At 39.7% G+C, this 20,104-nt stretch overlaps 1 protein-coding gene across 3 annotated transcripts in view; it reads right to left on the minus strand.

The window, feature by feature from the left end:
- The window catches only part of PDE5A (phosphodiesterase 5A), an 89,933-nt gene that overhangs the window by 58,254 nt on the left and 11,575 nt on the right, over window positions 1-20,104 (minus strand). For all 3 annotated transcript variants that reach the window (XM_084626679.1, XM_084626678.1, XM_084626677.1), the window contains exons 2-3: window positions 16,773-17,361; window positions 14,197-14,286 (exon numbers count right to left, since the gene is read on the minus strand). In XM_084626679.1, coding sequence (XP_084482805.1) covers window positions 14,197-14,286; window positions 16,773-17,361 — 679 coding nt within the window. The remainder of the gene's footprint in view (window positions 1-14,196; window positions 14,287-16,772; window positions 17,362-20,104) is intronic.

Consider the following 20,104-nt stretch of genomic DNA (forward strand, 5'->3'; position numbering starts at 1 on the left):
AAGCTATTCCCAGGGAGCAGCAACAGCTACGGGCACTTCTGCAACCACAAGCCTGTAGTAGTGGCCTTGGAGTAACTCTGCTGTTTTTGTGTGGTGAAGCCCCTGTTTCCTGGGGCTGTTGGTAGAGGCTAGGATTTTGTTCTTAGAATCTGAGTGCATTTTCTCCCAATTTGTACCCAAATAATTTGCTAAAGTGGATTTTTTCTTGTCAATGATAAACAAGGAATATAAATATAATACACGTAATAGTCTTACCAGATTCACATTTATTCTTCAAACTAAGGGATTTTTTAAAAGTTAGGCTTTTCCTAAAAACATACTACGCAGGCACCATAACGGAGGTATATTTCCTCTGTTAACACTGTGAATATTGCACTCTATCCAAATAGCTCACCACCATAGTGTCTGTGCACCTCTCAATTAATGGATTACATTCTCATAGCGGCCATGGGAAGTATCCCATTTTGCAGATGGGGAACTGAGGCAGAGGATAGATAAGAGACAGGCCTAAGGTAACAGAGAAAGTCGGTGACTCATCTAGGAATTGAACCCAGGTCGCATGAGTCTATGTTTGATGCCCTTATTCACTAGAGCTCTGGACATAACAAAACATCTGTAAATTAGGATATTGGTTGTCTTCTCAAAGGCATTAGAATGAACATCCAACTGGCCTCACATAACAAAGATCCTCTACATATCATATAATCTGCATATATCATGTCACTCCCCAGATAGTAAGAACTCCTTGTTGCTTTAATCAGAAAAATACTTTCTGTTGTAATCTCTGAAATGATTACAGAAATCAACAGACCAGCTGTATTTCCCGCTAGGATGAACTCTTATAAAAGCTTGTTTACCTTCAAGTTACTTTAAATTCCTAACTGAATCTTTTTTGTATACAAAACCGTTCTGGGGGAACTTCTGATTTCAAGTTTCCTGACATAATGCTCTCTCTATGGTGAGATTAAAACTTTATTTCTTAGAATACAGAAAATAATCCTCCAGAAGAGGTCAATTAAGATCTGAATTTCTCATATTTTTGGGACCTACTGGACAGAAGAAATTCAGCCAAAAAAGTGACCTTTTGATGCAGTGTGCTTATTTAGATAAAAGGTGCAGAATGAACCTGGAAGAGCAATGTGTTTGCTCAAAACATGGTGGAAATTTACTTGCTAAGTAATTCGACAAGCCACAGCGTGCCTCCTGGGGGGGTGCTGAATGCTCTCACCTCCCACTGAGCAACTTCCAGGGCATGTTCAGACACTCTTTGACTAACAGCATTCTGTAGGCAGCACTAAAGCTGAAGAAAATCAAATTGATTTCTAAATGCTAATACAATTTTTATCTATTAATACAGGTAGCAAGTGAAGACTGCATGATGTGTTTCTCACAGTATTGGTCAATGCAGGAATATCCCACTTGAACAAACTACCTCAAAGGAAGGGTAAAATAAAAGGAACAGTAGTTTAGTTTTGCAGTCATCTGCCTCTATGGGATACTTGTTGGATTAGATCCATAATCTGGCACAGCTCTGCTGTGAGCCTGAGGCTGGCAAAGGTGGAAGGATGACACCCTCTATCCCCCATCCTGAAGCCTGTGCCAGGGGAATTCTCAGAGAGAGGCTAAATTGGGTTTTTGGCTGCTTTGAAGCAACAGACTAGCAGCAAAGCAGACACTGAAGTGGCCAGGATCTGATCTATTATTTCTTACCGTGCCCAAGAGTTCGAGGGCCTAATTTTCCAATGTAGCTGCACTTCCAGGATAACAAAATTTAATCATGGAGACCTTTTACACATGCAATTGACATATCAAGGCTCAAATTTCTGTTTGGTCTTGGGCAGGAACCCCTCTCCCACTCCCACATACACACATACTTTCGAACAGAAGATGGGGATTCAAAAGGCTGAGGGAGGGAAAATTCAACACTGTGCATTCAAAAATTTCTGACTTAATTCCATTTACCAACCTATAAATCACTTAATGGATTATACCCAAAGGAAACTCAGATACAATCCCCATCTTAAAATTTAGCAATTCACTTTGAGTTTTAATCTTCTGGCCAAGGCCCAATGCCTACCCCCAGCCCAGATTTTGTAATGGCTCCCCCTCTGGTTTGATTTGCTTCTCTTTATTTGTTCCCCACTCTGTATGTATCCTCTGATCATATAAAGCTGTTTCTCAGCCGCTGCAGCAAGCTGCACATGGGTTCTCTAATCCTTCCTATCCACCAAAAATCCATCTGGCCAGCAACTGGCTAAACTACTCACACAGATGAGGGTGGAAATGAGACCACTGCTTAGCACTGACTCCAGCTCTCTACTGAAGGGCGTGATTCTGCTGCCTGGGCAGAAATTAAATTGCAGGGCTGCTCTGAAGCTTGGTCCTCAATTTGTGACCAATTTAGAGCCCGGCCTTTCAGATGAAGGACATGGACATCCTTTTTAGAAACTGGGGTCTGTGACAGAAGCCAACAAAAACAAAGGATTTTAAACACAGATTTTCACTGGAGCAAATTTGAGGATAGAGAATATTTGTCCAAAGAAATTATTCACTTGGACAGTATTTATCTGTGCTCCCCTTGCAATTATTACAACTATCTATGTGCTGACAAAGAGTGTTTCATCCCACAAACTAGCTTAGCTTCTTCTTGAACCTACACTTATTATTGTGCTTATGAGCTCATGATCTTTTGCCACATGAAAGATGTCAGTGTCATAAGTTTAACTTAGTGATTTAATGGCAGGCTCCATTAGGAAGGAAAGATGGGTTCTGAAGATAAACAGTGGGGTTTTTCCTGATTTACCCTGTAAATGAGAGGAGAATCAAGCCCAAACACTGTTCTACTTAATGCTTCTGCCATTCCATTTAAAAAAAAGTCCTTTGATTCATATTATATTTATTACTATTATGAACAATATGAATATAGATCTATGTATCTTTCCTATATCCTTTTACTCTCCCCATATTTTACATGCTACTGTAATCAATCGGTCTCTCTCATAGAGCACCTATTAGACAGATAAGGTTGGAATCTGAGTCCTTAGCTGGTATAAGTTGGCATAGATCCACTGCCTTCGAGGCAGCTATGCCAGTTGACACCAACCAAGAATTGTGACCTAAAAGGGCTGGCAAAAGTAAAATTTGCTCTGGCCTTTTCTATACAAGAACACTTTATAACTGTAAATCAACATTGAGACAGCTCTATCAGTGAGAGCAAATTTAACAAGAGTGGAAGCTGAAGAGTAGGATAAGATCCAGGAACTTTATCACTGTTTCAAATCCTATTCAGAGACATGCTAAAAGCAGCTGGGTCACATTTGCCCTACCTTTCCATTGCTACTTACAGTGGAGCTGCACTGGTGGCAAATTATGATGATGTAACTCACCAGTGTAGAAGGAGCCCAAGTTATTTAGCATGAGAATCTGAAAAGTTACATAGTGAGATGCACTACAGTTTATTTGAAACTATGCTTTTAATTCAATTCAGAATTTTTGGCACATTTGCAGCAAGTCATGGCCATGCTCCAGAGAAACGGCATTATTTGTGACCCTAGCAGCATAAAGTCCAGTGAACGGTTAAAACAACAGTATTTTCCATCCTGCTTTTAGTACAGACAACATAAAAAGAACTTTGCTGTGCATGTGTCTGAATAATTGTGTTTAACTGTTATTCATTAAAGTTATAACTGTTAAGCAAGTACTTAAGGAGGATGGAAAAACAGTTTTCTCTTAATGGGAGAGAAGATAATTTAAAGTCTTTCACATGAGTCTTCCCAAAATATCAGTGTCACAGATCACGTCATTGTTTTGCAAGATGGGCCACTACCAGCTATTCAGAAACTGCTGAATTGGAATTCATTTGCAAATTGGATACTATTAATTTAGGCTTAAATAGAGACTGGGAGCGGCTAAGTCATTATGCAAGGTAGCCTATTTCCCCTTGTTTTTTTCTACCCCCCCACCGACGTTCTGGTTAAACTTGGATTTATGCTGGAAATGGCCCACCCCGATTATCATGCACATTGTAAGGAGAGTGGTCAGTCTCGAAGAGCTATTGCCAGCAGGAGAGTGAGTCTGTGTGTGTATGGGGGTGGGGGGGGGGTGAGAAAACCTGTATTTGTGCTGGAAATGGCCCACCTTGATTATCATGCACATTGTAGGGAGAGTGGTCGCTTTGGATGAGCTATTACCAGCAGGAGAGTGAGTTTGTGTGTGTGGTTTTTGGAGGGGGGTGGGGGGGTGTGAGAAAACCTGGATTTGTGCTGGAAATGGCCCACCTTGATTATCATACACATTTTAAAGAGAGTGGTCACTTTGGATGGGCTATTACCAGCAGGAGAGTGAGTTTGTGTGTGTGTGGGGGGGGGGGGGGCGGAGGGTGAGAAAACCTGGATTTGTGCTGGAAATGGCCCAACTTGATGATCACCTTAGATAAGCTAAAAGAAAAGGAGTACTTGTGGCACCTTAGAGACTAACCAATTTATTTGAGCATGAGCTTTCGTGAGCTACAGCTCACTTCATCGGATGCATACCGTGGAAACTGCAGCAGACTTTATATACACACAGAGAATATGAAACAATACCTCCTCCCACCCCACTGTCCTGCTGGTAATAGCTTATCTAAAGTGATCATCAAGTTGGGCCATTTCCAGCACAAATCCAGGTTTTCTCACCCTCCACCCCCCCACACAAATTCACTCTCCTGCTGGTGATAGCCCATCCAAAGTGACCACTCTCCCTACAATGTGCATGATAATCAAGGTGGGCCATTTCCAGCACAAATACAGGTTTTCTCACCCCCCCACCCCCATACACACACAAACTCACTCTCCTGCTGGTAATAGCTCATCCAAACTGACCACTCTCCAAGTTTAAATCCAAGTTAAACCAGAACATCTGGGTGGGGGGGGAGGGGGTAGGAAAAAACAAGGGGAAATAGGCTATACCAGCAGAAGAGTGGGGTGGGAGGAGGTATTGTTTCATGGTCTCTGTGTATATAATGTCTTCTGCAGTTTCCACAGTATGCATCCAATGAAGTGAGCTGTAGCTCACGAAAACTCATGCTCAAATAAATTGGTTAGTCTCTAAGGTGCCACAAGTACTCCTTTTCTTTTTGCGAATACAGACTAACGCGGCTGCCACTCTGATACCAGCTATAGACTCAAAAATGTCCATTTTAAATAAATACTTTATTGTGAGGACCATGCGGTTCAATTCTCCATACAGCAAACTCTCATTGACTTCAATGGGAACAGGAATGTGCATATGATTTATACAAGGGGTTGCCAACCCTCCAGGATTGTTCTGGAGTCTCCAGGAATTAAAAGATTAATCTTTAATTAAAGATTATGTCATGTGATGAAATCTCCAGGAATATATCCAACCAAAATTGGCAACCCTCTTTATACACTATGAACGGTGCCTCTTATCCTATGAGCATTCACACTGCCGTACTGAGGTGCAGCTTTCCTTAAGTACAGCTGCAGCCTCTGAACAGTAAGTACATTGTCTAGCCCCCTCACATGCTCTTGAGGTAACCTATAGGCACACTGGCTGATGCTCAGGTCTTTATTCACACCACTGGCCTTGTATTTTTATTAGCTTTGAACCACAGAAGCTAAGACAATTTTAATGAGCTCACAGGCTCTCTGAGGCATCCGAAAGGTGAGCACTTTTATCCTGTGTAAACACCTTTCCTCTATGAAAGGAAAGCTTGTGGTGCTTAAAGAGCCATGAGGAAACAGTAAAAGGACTATGTTAGCATATACTAAAAAGACCATTTAGTCTCTCCTCATTAGCACTGCAGATTTCTTTTACCAAGAGAAAGATGCATACCAAGAGAACTTGCGCTCTTTTAGATCCCTGTAAAGCCCTTAATAGGTGTTTAAAAAAAGAAAAAGGACTAAAATGGTTAGAAATTCATGGCTTTTCTTATGATGATAAAAATTCGATGTGGATAACCAACCTTAGCAATTTTTGGTTCAGTGACACTATAAATGTTTAAAGATGTTTTAGAGGTGTTTGCCATTTCTACATACAAGATAAACGGATTGTGACCTCACTGACAACAGTACAAATTCCAACAAACTGTACTGATTTCTGTGAGATTTGGCCCAGTGACAATAATGAGAAAAAACAATTCAGGTGGACAAGCTATTGAGCCAAACTATGGGAAATGTTCTTACAGGCAGCCAATTAGGAAGAGACATATAAAACTCCAGAGGAACTGTTCCAGTCTCTGGAGTAATTAGGTAATTAGGACAAATGTGCTTCACATGCCAGCACACAGGTCATGAAGATTATAGGATCTGTATTTTAGAGCTTAGTATAAAACCAAAACACCTCAAAAAATTTTCTTGCAAGCAAATCATAAATGAAAATAGGTCAGATCTTCAGCTGGTGTAATTTGGTTTAGCTCCATTGACTTCAAAAGGAGCTAGGCTAGTTTACACCTGATGGAAATCTGGCCCCAAAGTGATTGTGACAATGATACTGGATATACTGCAAAAAGATCTGCTCTAGAAATTATTTTGGAAAGTTCTATGCCACCTGTTATACAAGAGGCCAGACTAGATTATCACAATGAACCCTTCTGGACTTGAAATCTATGAACCTATGAACACAAAAATGTGGGAAGCCTGTCTGAATTGCATGTATATTGGAGGAGTGGAATCCACACTGCACCAAGCAAAGGATCTACATATTTGGGTTCTATAGAATTCCTCTAATGCTCTCTGTAAGCCCTGAAGGATGCTGCAAACACTAACAATCCACACACACTCAAGCACTTTTTAGCTGATGAAGACACTGCATTGGTGTTAAAGAATCAGCAATAAGAAGAAAACATGTTTTATTAGACAATGTCTTGTTCCTTAGGCCCAATATTTTACCTTCCTTAATTCTTTAATAAGCAGGTGATGTGTGAACTGGGTTGAAAGTTGAATAGTTTAGCAACAGAACCCAAGTTAGCTATTTTTCGTTTTCTCGTTACTCTCGTAATGTGCCCACAAAAATGTCCTGTATACTTCTTGTATTCCCAGAGCCCAAGTAGTGAGGATTTAGATGGGGTTTAGAAAGAGCGGGGATGGGGGAATGACAGGCAGAAGTGGGCAGGGAAGAATTTAGGACTGGAAGTTCAGAGACACAGGGAGGGTTAAGGACTGAAATACAGGCAATCTACCTACATCAGGAGACCTCTAATTTATGACAGGCACTCTATGGTTGCCAATGGGCTGCAATGCTGAGTGTTAGTTATTTCCTTTTTCAGCCACAGCACAGCCCTTATGCTGTGGTGGTGAGGGAGGGAAGCAGAGTACTGCATGTTCCAACCTTATGCAGCTCCTATATAAGGGGAATTGTCCCCCAGGCTATTGCAGCCCCTTCACACATCACAGAGAAGTGTGCAGGAGCTAGGATCAGAATCTGGCCCAGAGAGAGAGGGAAGGGGAGTGTGAGAGGGAGGGAGTGAGAGTGTGTGTGTGTCGGGGAGGAGGGAACCTAAGGTTCTGATCCAGATATCAATGAAGTCAATGGAAATACTCCCATTGGATCACAGGCTACATGTTTTGGTAGTGTCTCTCCAGTATATAGGAGACAACCGAACAACACAAATGCAACTTCACAACTGACAGTAATTCAGCGGGCTCCCTTGTCACCAGTCACAGAAGGGAGACCAAGAAATAAATGGGAATAACCGCCCTTCATATTCATTTCCTCCCACCAAAGCATAGCTGACAGTGTGGGGAAGCTTCTATTGTTGCTACTTGTTCAGTAGATAGAAGGCTTTTGGCTTCAGGAATGTCAGTTATCCCCTTTCATAAGGCCTAAAGGGAAAGAGAGAGAGAGAGAGAAAGAGAGAGAGAGAGAATTCCTTTAATTGTCAGAGGCCACCACAGTCACTAAGTGTTTGAAATGGATTGCTGACTTCTATCTCTATCAGTGGCAGTGCACCCCCTCAGGATTTCATGGAACACAGCAGACATTTCTTCAGTGCTGATGGCTGCATTCTGAATTTTATTTTATCTGGATGGCTTCTTGCTGCATTTTTGTACACTCCACTCTCAGGCCTAATTCTGTGAAAGCTACTTCAAAGAGAGTCAGTGCCCTTTTTCACAGTCACTTCCTTTTCACTGACTTTAAGAACATTCTTTTGCTTCCTGAGAAGATTTAATGATTCAATAACGCCAACACCAGAAGAAAGATGATTCACTAAACCAAATAATGGTGACAGGAGGAGGAAATTCAACACTATCTGGCTTAAAAACAAGGGACCCAACTGATATGAAATTATGGCCTATGTGATTTTAGGTTTATTCTGCTTCCTCATCCCTGCAGAGGCTGAGCGTGATTCATGGCCACAAAAGTATGCAGTCCTGCTCAGATATTTATTTACAGACTCTAGCTTTTAACTAACAACACTTTCATTTCTAATGCTCTTCACCATAATGTTAGCCTTAGCTAACCGTTGGAGTGTCAAAATGTACAGGTGCTCATTAGGCAACGTCAACATCAAGGCATAAGCATAAGTCAACTATGTCTACATTGTGGGAGGAAGGTAAGAACCACCTTCCCAGGCTGACTGTCATTAGTGCCCTTGGCTAAGGCCTATAAAAATAAAAGTCAGCAAGACAGCAACAAACAACAGCAACAAAAAAGCTGTTATAAAAAGCATAGCACCCCTGATTTGTAGCAAAGCGCTTCCCAGTGACAGAAGACCAGGCAAAAATAAAAAATTAAATAAATCCAACAATTGTAGTGATCTTTTCCAGAATGAAACATTCACCTAGCAGACCAGCAGGAAGTTGAATCTTACGTACTTCTGCTCAGAGCTTGGGAGTTAATTCAGCTCAAAGCTCCCATATGGGAAAATCCTATATACAGTTAATAAGGGTGAAACCAAAATAGGATTTTATAGAAGTTACTCTAGACAGTATATAGAATTTCATATAGAATTATCTTCTTTCCAAACCAACCATGAATTTAACTTAGAATTCTATCCACAAAATTCCACACAAAAAATAATTTACTGTGCAGTTCTACAGGATGTTTCTGTAAGGAATGGTTTTATAATGGTCATGTACAAGTCTGAAAAATTACATGGAGAAGTGCTCAGAAGTGGAGATGACGATTTACAGCAATTTCTGTAGTCCACTTTCAGATCTATGAATCCATCCAAAACCAAATGAGATTGGAACCCACTCACTTCAAGCATAAAGGTGCCTGAGGCTAAATCAGTGATGCTCCTGTGTTCTTAGGCATCCATGAGTCATTTTAGAGGACCAAAAGTATACCTCAGGGATGGAAAAAATCTTCTGAGACTCAGTTTATGCAGTCAGTAGAGATCAAGGTTCTGAGCTGCCACCATCCCAGGGCTTCTGCTGCTGTTCTCTCTTGCTGATAAATCATGAAATCTCAGGCTACAAGGTATTTGCTTGCCTGTTCCGTGCAGTTAGTTTATGATAAGCGATACTTTGCATGTATAATACATACGGTGTCTTTGATCCGAAGCTGTCAAAGCACTTTACAAATATTAATAAATTAAATAACTTACAACACCCTTCTGAAGTAAAGAAGTGTTACTATACCCATTTTACCGCTGATGATCAAAACGGAGAAGTGACTTGGTCCAAGATCACATATGAAATGTGCATTTATCCCACACTCCCGTTCCTGGAACAGAACGCTAAGAGTCTGATTCTGCCACCCTTACTCATGTTGAGTAGTACCTTAGTCCCACTGAACTAAACTTGCAGAGAAAGATACTGCTTAAAGGTTGCTGAGCATAGAGCTGAGCATCAGGCCCTCAGTCTAACAAAGCACTTAAACACATCCTGAACTTTGAGCATGTAAGTAATCTTATTGGCTTCAAAGTTAAGCATGTGTTTAAGTTATTTGCTGGATCATGGCTGATCTGGAACAACACATATACAGAGGAATACACAGGGCTTAAATTCAGCTGGAGCTGTCCAGACCAGAGCTCCGGTAAATATTTTCAACCCCCTGAAGTTTTTATAGCATGTTATAGAGGGGGTGGGGGGCCCTCCAAAAATACTCTATAAGAATTTAAGCCCTGGGAATATAGGTGTACGCTTCTCTCCTGCAGTGAGGAGTACTCTTGGTGCATTAAGAATGTTGGAAGGCTGTGTTATGGCTCTCCTAACCAAAATGAATGAGCTATCTTCTCAGCAGAAGGAAGGTACTTTTAACAATCCTGCTTTCTGAAAATGCACTGTAGCACTGAACTGGTAATAATCAAGATCTACAGCTACAGTTGTGGCCAACAAATACCACAGTTTCCCCTTATAAATAAAACAAGAAATAACCATGGTAATTATATGGTAACAGTTGGCTAATAACTTTTTACTGGTGGTCATTGTACCTTGATGATAAGAATTCAGTCAATTTTAGAGTTGTGTGTGTTTTCTCTTACTTTTCATAGTCAGTGTGGCTGATTTCATAAACTAAGAGGGTATCAGGTTATGGAGTTATCTATTGTCATTAGAGAATTGCCAGAAGAAAAAACCCAGAGGGAACAAATGGCACGTTTCAAATGGCTTAGCAGTCACTGTATGACAGTTTTAAACACAGATAAGTTTGAAATGGATTCACTCATGGCCAGTTTGTTTGTTTTTCCATTTGTAGTATAAGAGTCAGGTTTCTCATCTTTCTTCCCTCTTGATTTTTCTAAATAGTTATAAACATCAGATGGCACATTCTGGAATGCCAAAGCAAACTATGTGGCAATGTTTGTTGTGTAGGATGGGATAGAAGCTCTATTTAGTTACCAAAGATTGTGCAGCAGTGGCCTGCAGATATCAGAACTTGCTTCAAAACCCTTCCAGTGCTACTCAAAGCTTGTCCAGCTTGCATCTGTAATTCTTCATGGGGAAAATAGGAGCTTGTCACAAACAGAGCTAGCACTGTGTAAATCTCCCATTGCTCTGAGCCTGAAAAGTACAGACAGTAGTGTTTTCCAGTCCCGGGCCTGATATGCCTAGTCTCTATTGGCTCTTTCAGCTATAATTAATAAGTAGAAAAAATGCTTTATAAAAGTTTACTTTTTGTTATTAACATATTTACTTCCATTCTTTATGCGTCTGTGAAGTACTGAGGTTCTTGCTCTTGCATATGGTGCTTTTTGTTGATAAGACCACTACAGTTCTTCATTAGTCCTTCTCCATGGGTTCTGCTTCTTGAAGAACTTACTCCTCATCTTGTGTTATTTCTATGAAGGCTCCTCAGCTCAGGTTCCACGTGGAAGTTTAGACTAATCTGAGCCTACTTTTCATCTCTTCTGGAAAAATCTTCATTCCCCAACTGACCCAGAGGTTTGATATTCAGCCATGATATTTCTGCAGATCACATACTGACTTTTTGCTTTAAACATACCAATAATATATGTATCATATGTATTTTCCAGGGGCCAAATTTCCAGGTAGAAAAGACCTGCTTCTCTTTCTAAGTATTTATTTTCAGATGTGTCTCAGAGACATATTTGGCTACATATTTGGACTGTGACTAGTGAAATTTTGCACTAAAGCAGTTTTCTTTAGCTGCTAGATACAATATCATTACAAAGGCTTGGTCTGGTTTTTGTTTTTTAGGTTGGGGAGGCATGGAGGAACCATGGTGGTTTCTTTGTTTGGGGTGGAAGATGCTTTTAATAAAAAAAAAAGCTGAAAGCAGATGGTAATTGAGGAGTTGATTCACTGAATTAAATCTCATTCCAGAAAAGTGTCAGCAGAGCATTAAAGTGAGGGTGATGAGAACCTTCTGGTAAGAGACTTTAAAATAACAAAAGAGTCCCCTAAGAGAAATTCCAAAGTTTAGATCTTCCAGTTTACAGCATATAGAAGTAACACTTCACTCCCCCCTCCTCCTTTAGCCTTTGCCAATTTGTTAATCTGTCAGTTTGTTTTCTATTTTCATAATAAATAGGTGCCTGCTTTATTTCATCTAGAACTCCTGTTGTGCTTAGAAGGGGAAACGTAGCTAAGATTTTTTTCAGGATCGGCATATTGCCAGTTACAGGTTCATTCAGCCCAACAAGTGAGTGCTGGTACATATGAGCAGAGAATACTTGTACTTAATTCTTTCTCATGTATGACCAGAGTAAGAAGTAAGAACCCATGTATTGTGGCCAGCTGAATTTTGTCATGACTTTATGATTCTAAGTTCTTGGCTTATAGCATTCTTGTGTTTTTTCCAATGCACATAAATAAAGCATGTGACCTAGACAAAACATAGACCCTCCATCTTGCATCAATCATACATCCAGCGCCACTCTCCCAGCCAGATGTCAGTGCACACAACGTTCTGCTTGCTCACTGATTGGCTCATGGCCAGTTGCAGCTACTGCCAATTAACATGGGGAGGCACTTTGAAGTGGGGGCAATGTTTGACTGTGAGAACAGTGATCATGTTCATGATCAGTGTGAGGTGGTGGGTTATAAATTTGAAACACTTTCCTTACAAGACCTGGAGCAGTGAAAAAACACTTTGAAACAGAAGTCAGATGTAGGAGATGCCACATTTAATCACTGGGTCAGCCAGGATCATCAGACCCAAATGAATGAGATAATACAAGGTAAAAATGAGAATTGGGGTTAAATATGGGAGATTGGTGTCTTACGCAACAAGACTGGGAGAGTGGAAGGGTTAGAAAAAAAGGGAAAATGGTATTTTCAAATCAGCTTTTTGAGCAATTTTTAACAGTATGAACTGATTAGACACAAACTGTGAACTCTTCTGAAAAAGGAAGACTTAGTGGACAGCAAATCCCTGTCTGAAAATTTCTGGGGCACTCCTTGGTTAGTCTATGCTGTGCCAACATCCTGAGAAGGATGGAGAACAGTATGAGGTTGAATCTTATTCCTTCCAGCTTCAAGAAGCTCTTTCAGTTATTGGCAATACATAAAAACACAATGAGCCTGATTTTCTGTTCACTAACACTAATTTTACACCAGTGTAATTGCATTGGCTTAATTGGAGTCACTCCTGAATTACACCAGTGTGAGAAGGAAACCAGGATCACTCTACTCAGATAGCTGATGGTGAATTTCCTCAGCATAATGTCACTCCTCACTTAATTTCTCATTTTCTAGTTTTCTCTTTTAGCTGTTGTTAGGTTTTAGCTGTTGCCACCCAACAGAGACCTACTTTGTTTATGCTTTGAAGTCCATGACAAAATTCCCTTGATTCTAGTTGTAGCAGGATCAGACCTTAAAGGAGTATTGCTGTGAGAAGTGACACAGGACTGGAGGGGAGAGCTGTGCAGAGAATCTGAAGACCTGATTCTGATCGCATGCACCCCAGTGTAATCAATTAAGGGTAATGTGAGCTGTGGGTGCTCAGATTCTCTGAATCACGCCATTTTTATTTAGGTACTTAAAATGTGGATACAGGTGCCTAACTTCACGTACATACTTTTGAAAATGTTGCCCTGGGTCTATGAAAGGGAACCCCCGCTTGATATCTTAAACTTGTGAGGTATTTGGTAGAACGTTATGGTCACCATTTTACATAGCGTTAAAAACTGAAAAGTGTCATCTAAAGATAAGATTTATATGCATTGTGAAAAGCCACAGTAAAACAACATTTGAGGAGTATCTTTGATTCAGAAAAGAGAGAAAAGGAAGATCATCTTTCATTCAATTTAAGAGAATCACAGGGTTCTGCAGGGAAAAGTCCCTTCTCATGGCTTATACAATGGATGAGACAATAAGCGGGACTGTAATTAGGATTTGAAGTTATTGGGCACTACTGGCATGTATTTTACACGTTTAAAGATAGTAGCACATACATGATAAGCAGCTATAGTTTGAAAGAATCTCATTTTTTTACCACTTCTTCCTGCATTTCTTCCACACACAAAACTCCTATTGATTTTACTGAAGTGAACTGGGAGTTTTGGGTGTATAAGGAAGCAGAAACCTTTTTGTAACTGGAAATAGAAACAACATTGTTTTAAAATAAAAAATTGTGTGTAAGCTCTTCTCAGCAACTCTATTTGGTTAACATCAGTGAAGCAGAAAAGGGAGTAAAATTTTACTCCATCGAATGATATGCAGGCAGGTCATTTAAAAAAAAGCTTTTTTTCTACTGTGAGATAATGATTTACAGGTGAAAAGTGTTTAAACGAATTAACAGAGCTACATATACGCTATTGTATAAGATGATCAAGGTACTGCAGCTTACCTCTTCCCTGTGGTTCTTTATTGGCATACAAAGAATACTCTGAGTCTTGTATCCTGTGATTTGGTCAACTTCTGCATTGAATCGGGGATCCTGACAGGGCGGAAAAAGTTGAATTAAGTACCCACTCAAAGAATGTCTTGTTTATTTCCCCAGTTTATAGGCCCATAGAGGAATTATAGCATTTTTCTTAACTGTTACCCAGGGTCACAATGTTTCCATTGTGAGACAATAACTATGTAAATATAAGTTATTACTGACTGAGTGAATTTCTAGCAATACTGTACAAAACAAACTGCTTATAATGAATATAAACACTTGTGGATATATACAAAGGTCAGAAAATGCAGTAAGCTTAGGAAAAGCTGTTTGTCCAGGCTGGATATTCATGCATAACCATTTTTAGCACATCTTTTGTTCTGAGAGGAAATTTTCAAAACACACCAAAAGACAGGCCGGCGTGGCTAAGTAAGTCTTATTAATAGGATTAGGATTTCCATTTGGGGGTTAAAATGAGTAACACCCCATCTGAGGAAAAAAGTCAGAGAATGGGCTTTTATGGAATATACACCAAAAACATCTGAAATGTACTTTTTTTTCTTTTCAGTGTTGAAAAGTGTTTGCAGGAGGATGCTGACAAGCTCCCATGCTTTCCTAAATCTCTCTCCTATGCTCACTGAAAAGTCAAGCCCATGAGCTTCAGAAAGCAGCTTTAATACAAAAATAACCGTTTTCTAAAAACTCACTGTTGTTCCTGCAAGACTTATTCGTAATGTACCTAAAAATAGTCATTGACAATCAGAACAAATTCTCACCACCAATTTGAGTCATTCAGTGCAATCAGCCCAATAGGGAGCTGGCAAACTGTAAGCATTATGGAATTTGTAGGAATACATACCAGGATAGGAACTGAAAAGAAAGAGCTTTTGGTTCTGGGATCCTCTGCCACCACAACTTTGGGGTAAGCTAGTGCTTGTATAGGAAGAATGGTCTTGAGTGTGAGGCATAGGGCAGGTGTCCAGAAGAAAAAGAAACACCCCATATAAAATCTGATTTGTATTGTGTATGTATAAAATCCCTATTATTATTGCAAAAAGATGGAAACACTGAAAATGACTCCACTGGCAATATAATATTTTTGCTCTCACCAAAGTTATAGCCATCTAGGCTGGGATTTTCAAAGGATCATAAGGGAGTTAGGCAACCAAATCCCACTGAAACTCAGTGAGGCACTTTTGAATCCCAGCCTTAATCCTAATTTCACATTTGGTAACATAATTATGTTAAAGTGTAGACCCACTGGCATTATAGGTCTGCGACTATGTACCACGAGTAAAAAAATCATACCCCTTGTATTTACATAAAATGCAATGAGAATTAGCACAGACTGTCAAAAAATTCCAAGTATAAATTGTGCAATGAGATTAAATTTCTTTTCCTTTTCATTTTGAGTTTGGTTTGGGGTTTTTTTGTTTGTTTGTTTTTTGTTTTATTTGTATGTATCATTCTGGAACACTGATTTTATTTTATCGTCTCACTAAAATGCACCAAATTGTACTTAAAAGGAAGATTATTAATTCACCAACATTTGATTTCAAGCTCAGTACAATGACCCCGATCTGGGAAAGCATTTACGTACGTACTTAGCATTAAGCACATGAATACTCCCACTGATCTCACGTGCTTAAAGCGAAATATATACTTAGGCCCAAATCCAGAAAATACTTATCAGAGTCTTCATGAACGATGACCATTAAAGCACATTATATCACCCTTATATGTATTGCTGCTGGAAAATATTGTTTGGCAATATCACACATCCTCAAAAAATCCACTCAGGAGGATGAAGAAATGACCAACTAGAAGTGGTAATTTTCAAGTCAAAATTCCAGTGTTTGTTCCACTTGGGAACCCTTCTCTTTCCTTATCCCTAACTCTGAATGCACAAAACCCGCTTTATCTATCAAGCAGCGTTGTTTCTTACAGGATATTCTGCAGGTTGTCAGTCTAGGCTTAAATCATTCAAGTAATAGGGATTCTACCATTTCAGTTGGGAGACTTTTCCACAGCCCAATGTATCTTATTATCAGGGTTTTTTCCTGATATTCAGCCTACATTTTCCTTTGCTCAGTTTCATCCCATTATGCCCAGTTATGCAGCCTTAGGATTCATATAGAAGTACATGTTCATATGTTAGCCTATATTTTTATTTTTAAAAATGCAAACAATTATTTGCCCCCATAATTTAGCCCACTTTAAATACCCAATTTCTTGGTACAATCAAAATCATACATTTCTAAGTGTCCTGAAATACAAACGCAAATAATTGTGGGTGGAAAAATAGAGACCTGGTTAAGGCCAGGATCAAAACTTGACCCTTACTCTCAAATGTCCATCACTTGTTTTCAAACATCCATTCCTCAAACATCATATGTAGCCAAATGTGCATATATTTTAGAGAGAGATATTTGAGGCCAGATCCTCAGTTAGTGTAAATCAATCTGGCTCCAATGAACTGCATGTATTACACTATCTGAAGATCTGGCCTCTTTTTACTTACACAAAATTTCCATATTTACCTCATATGCATTTTTGATGTTCAAAGGCTGGCCCAAAGCTGCCACATGTCCCACAATTCCCTTGTTCCATTCCAAGCGAATGCAGTTGTTTGAAGCTTCTTCCAAGGTGGAACCTTCTGCAACATCGAACAGCCTGCTGACAAGAAACTTCTCATTGGAGCTATCCTCACAGACCAGGAAAAGGGAATAACGATCAGCAGCTATGAGCTCATGGATGTGCAAGAAAATTTTGTGGCAAAGGGCTGTGACGTCCAAGTGAGTGGAAATATCTTTCACTAGTTCTAAGAGTCTTGAGCACTGATCCCCTGCATCAGTCCCAATCCTTGGAGATTGCAGAGGCATCTGTTCCTTTTTTCCAGAGCCAGAAAGGAAACTTACGGTTCCAACAGAGTCCTTGACAATGATGGGCCTTAGAGGCCTGTCAAATTCAGAAGCAGAGATTTTCCTTACTGGTGTCCCAGGGTTGGGGCTTTCAGCTCTGGTAGTCTGATGAGCAGGACAAGAGCAATCTTCACTGTGGTTTTTGGTTCCTTCCTTGCAGACTGGGATGGTATGAACTCTCTCAGCAAACCATGCATTGACCATTTCTCTGCAAAACAGAAGTGAAAGGTAATAAATACTATGAGTTAACAATCCCCAAGCAATCATAATTATTTAAAGGGACCAACCCTTTTACATAATACTACATAAAATAGTATGGGAGCCGCGATCGGCCGAACCTGCGGATGCGGCAGGTAAACAAACTGGCCCGGCCCACCAGGGGCTTTCCCAGCACAAGCGACGGAACAAGTTTGGGAACCACTGATTTAGTGAAACACCTGCTTCTCTTTAACTCGATGTTGTTCATTTCCAGCCAACACTGAGACTTAAGCACTAATATCATGTGTCTTATAAAAAAGAAATATTTCTGATCAAATAAATGACTCTGAATAAGGCAGAAAATTATTACTCATGACATAGCTTTCAGTGCATAAAAGCTGAAAATTATGACTACACTAATCTCAAATACTTCATCCTTAGTCATGTCATAGAGTTTAAGGACACAAGGACCACCAGATCATCTGATTTCCTATCACAAGCCACCACCCAGCACCCCCACACCAAACCCAGAAACTGAAATTAGACCAAAGGATTACCACCTACAGGAGACTAGACTATTATGTGCCACTGAGAGGAAATAAGAGAGACCGAGGTGTACCAATGCCCAAGGCCCCGGAAATGGCAGGGAATTAAGTGAGAGCTATCCAGATAATCCTGGCAAATGATCATCTGCAGCATCGGGATATGTAAGGCAAACCCCCTCCCACACACAAAGTCACTGCCAATTGGACCTGGGGGGAAATTCCTTCCCAACCCACATATGACAACCAGATAGAGCAGGGGTGGGCAAACTTTTTGGCCCAAGGGTCACAGCGGGGTTGCGAAACTGTATGGAGGGCCAGGAAGGTTGTGCCTCCCCAAACAGCCTGGTTGTTGTATTGTAAAATACAAAGCAGTAAGGGGGCTGCTGAAAATGATTAGCAAAACAAAGCTAAGGAGATTGATTAGTCTCTAAAGTTTTTTATTTCAACTATACTTCTAAACAATAGATATTACAGTAAGCCATAACCTCAAAAAGAAGCATATCTGCCTTCCCTTGTGAAGGTGTGAGCACTGACATATGACTTGAAGTCCTGACTGGGACTAAGAACTACACAGATGTGGAGTTAAAAACTGATTCACTGAATGAGGACAGATTTAAAATATGGTGAGTCTATGTACTGAATACTTGTCCAAGAAAAGGAGCAATGTGACTGCAGACTACACATCAGTAAGGATTTCAGGGTCATATATGAGAGAATATTTTTTTCCCTCAGGGGCAGTAGTTGGTTAAAATGATCTAATAGAGCTGTTTGACCAATTTCTGCTCTTAATCACACCATAACGGAAAGCAGAATCTGATCTTTATCTGGACTCCCAATTACAGTATTTTGGTCCTGATCTTACAAAGACTTACACATGTGCTTATTATTCACACACTATGAGATAATCCTGTCAAGGTTAATGGCACTAACAGGCCATACAGTTAAGCACAATTGTAAGTCTTTTGCAGAATCAGGGCCTTAGACTGCATGCTCTTTTGGGTAGGTAAATTGGATGAAATGCTGGCCCTATTAAAATCAATGGGAGTGTTGTCACTGAGTTCAGTGGGGCAGGATTTCATCCCATATGTTTCCAGTTCTTCTGTGACGTGCCTAGCACACTTGTGTATGAAATAATAAATAATAATAATAATTACTATTACTGTGTACATCAACATCTATTACAAAGCACCCATGAATATTAAACCAGTCTGATTACTGGAAAATGATGTCAGATAATAAAATGCAATAGAATGAGCAATAAATGATTCCACTGTTGCTGTGAAAGAGAGGGTTAATTATTTAAAAAAATATTAGGAATTAAATTCAGGGTTTATTTAATATACTAATAAGTATTCTCAATTATCTGTCTTCATTACAGTGTCATCATAATTTCTCTTTGAACAAGAGATCTGGTTTCACCCAAACGGCTTATGAAATGATACTTTCATATGAAAAACTACATCAATAGGAAGAATGATTAATATATTATCATAACTCTGATTTTAACAAGGACTTCTTTATAGCTCTTAATATGCTGAGCTCCCACAGATGATGTTAAAATGTGGGAGGGGAGACTTTGTACAAAAGAAATACATGAACTCATACTTTTCAAGAGGCATGTCAGCAAACTCACACTGCAAGCTGTTTGAGTAAGGGACATAATAAGAAGCCAACATCTAATCATTCTCTTGATCAAAGGAGGGAAGGGAAATCTTTTAGAGGGAAAAAAATTACGGAAATGGCCAAAAATATCCCCTGAGGAAATAAACAGATGATTATTAAAAAAAAGTTGTATAAGAAGACTCTGAACATCCCTGGATTAAAATCAGTGTTCCCGACTCTTGTGATTTCAGCATGAGACTTGCGATATTTGGTGTTTTTCTTTAAGCCTTAGCTCTGGAGATAAGCAATTAGCTGAAAACCTCTGCTTTCATTAACAAAAATAAGCTTCTAGCCCTTCTGGTTGCAAAGAAAGTTTGAAAATGTGATCTGAGTGCACCCTAAAGGCTCAGGAACTAGAAGGCAACTAAAAACCCATTTATTATTATGTTAAAAACTCATGATTTTTAAGCCACTCTCAGATTGTGTGGAACCTGACTAAAAAAATACTGTAAAATCAGATGTAAATGCATTTATACAAGCAAAGAACAAGATGGAATAGCCTTCCTAACCTGCTCATTAATCAGCCAAATGTACTCACATACTTAT

This window comes from Lepidochelys olivacea (genome assembly GCF_965140295.1).
Source record: "Lepidochelys olivacea isolate rLepOli2 genome assembly, chromosome: 4".
Lineage (NCBI taxonomy): Eukaryota > Metazoa > Chordata > Testudines > Cheloniidae > Lepidochelys > Lepidochelys olivacea.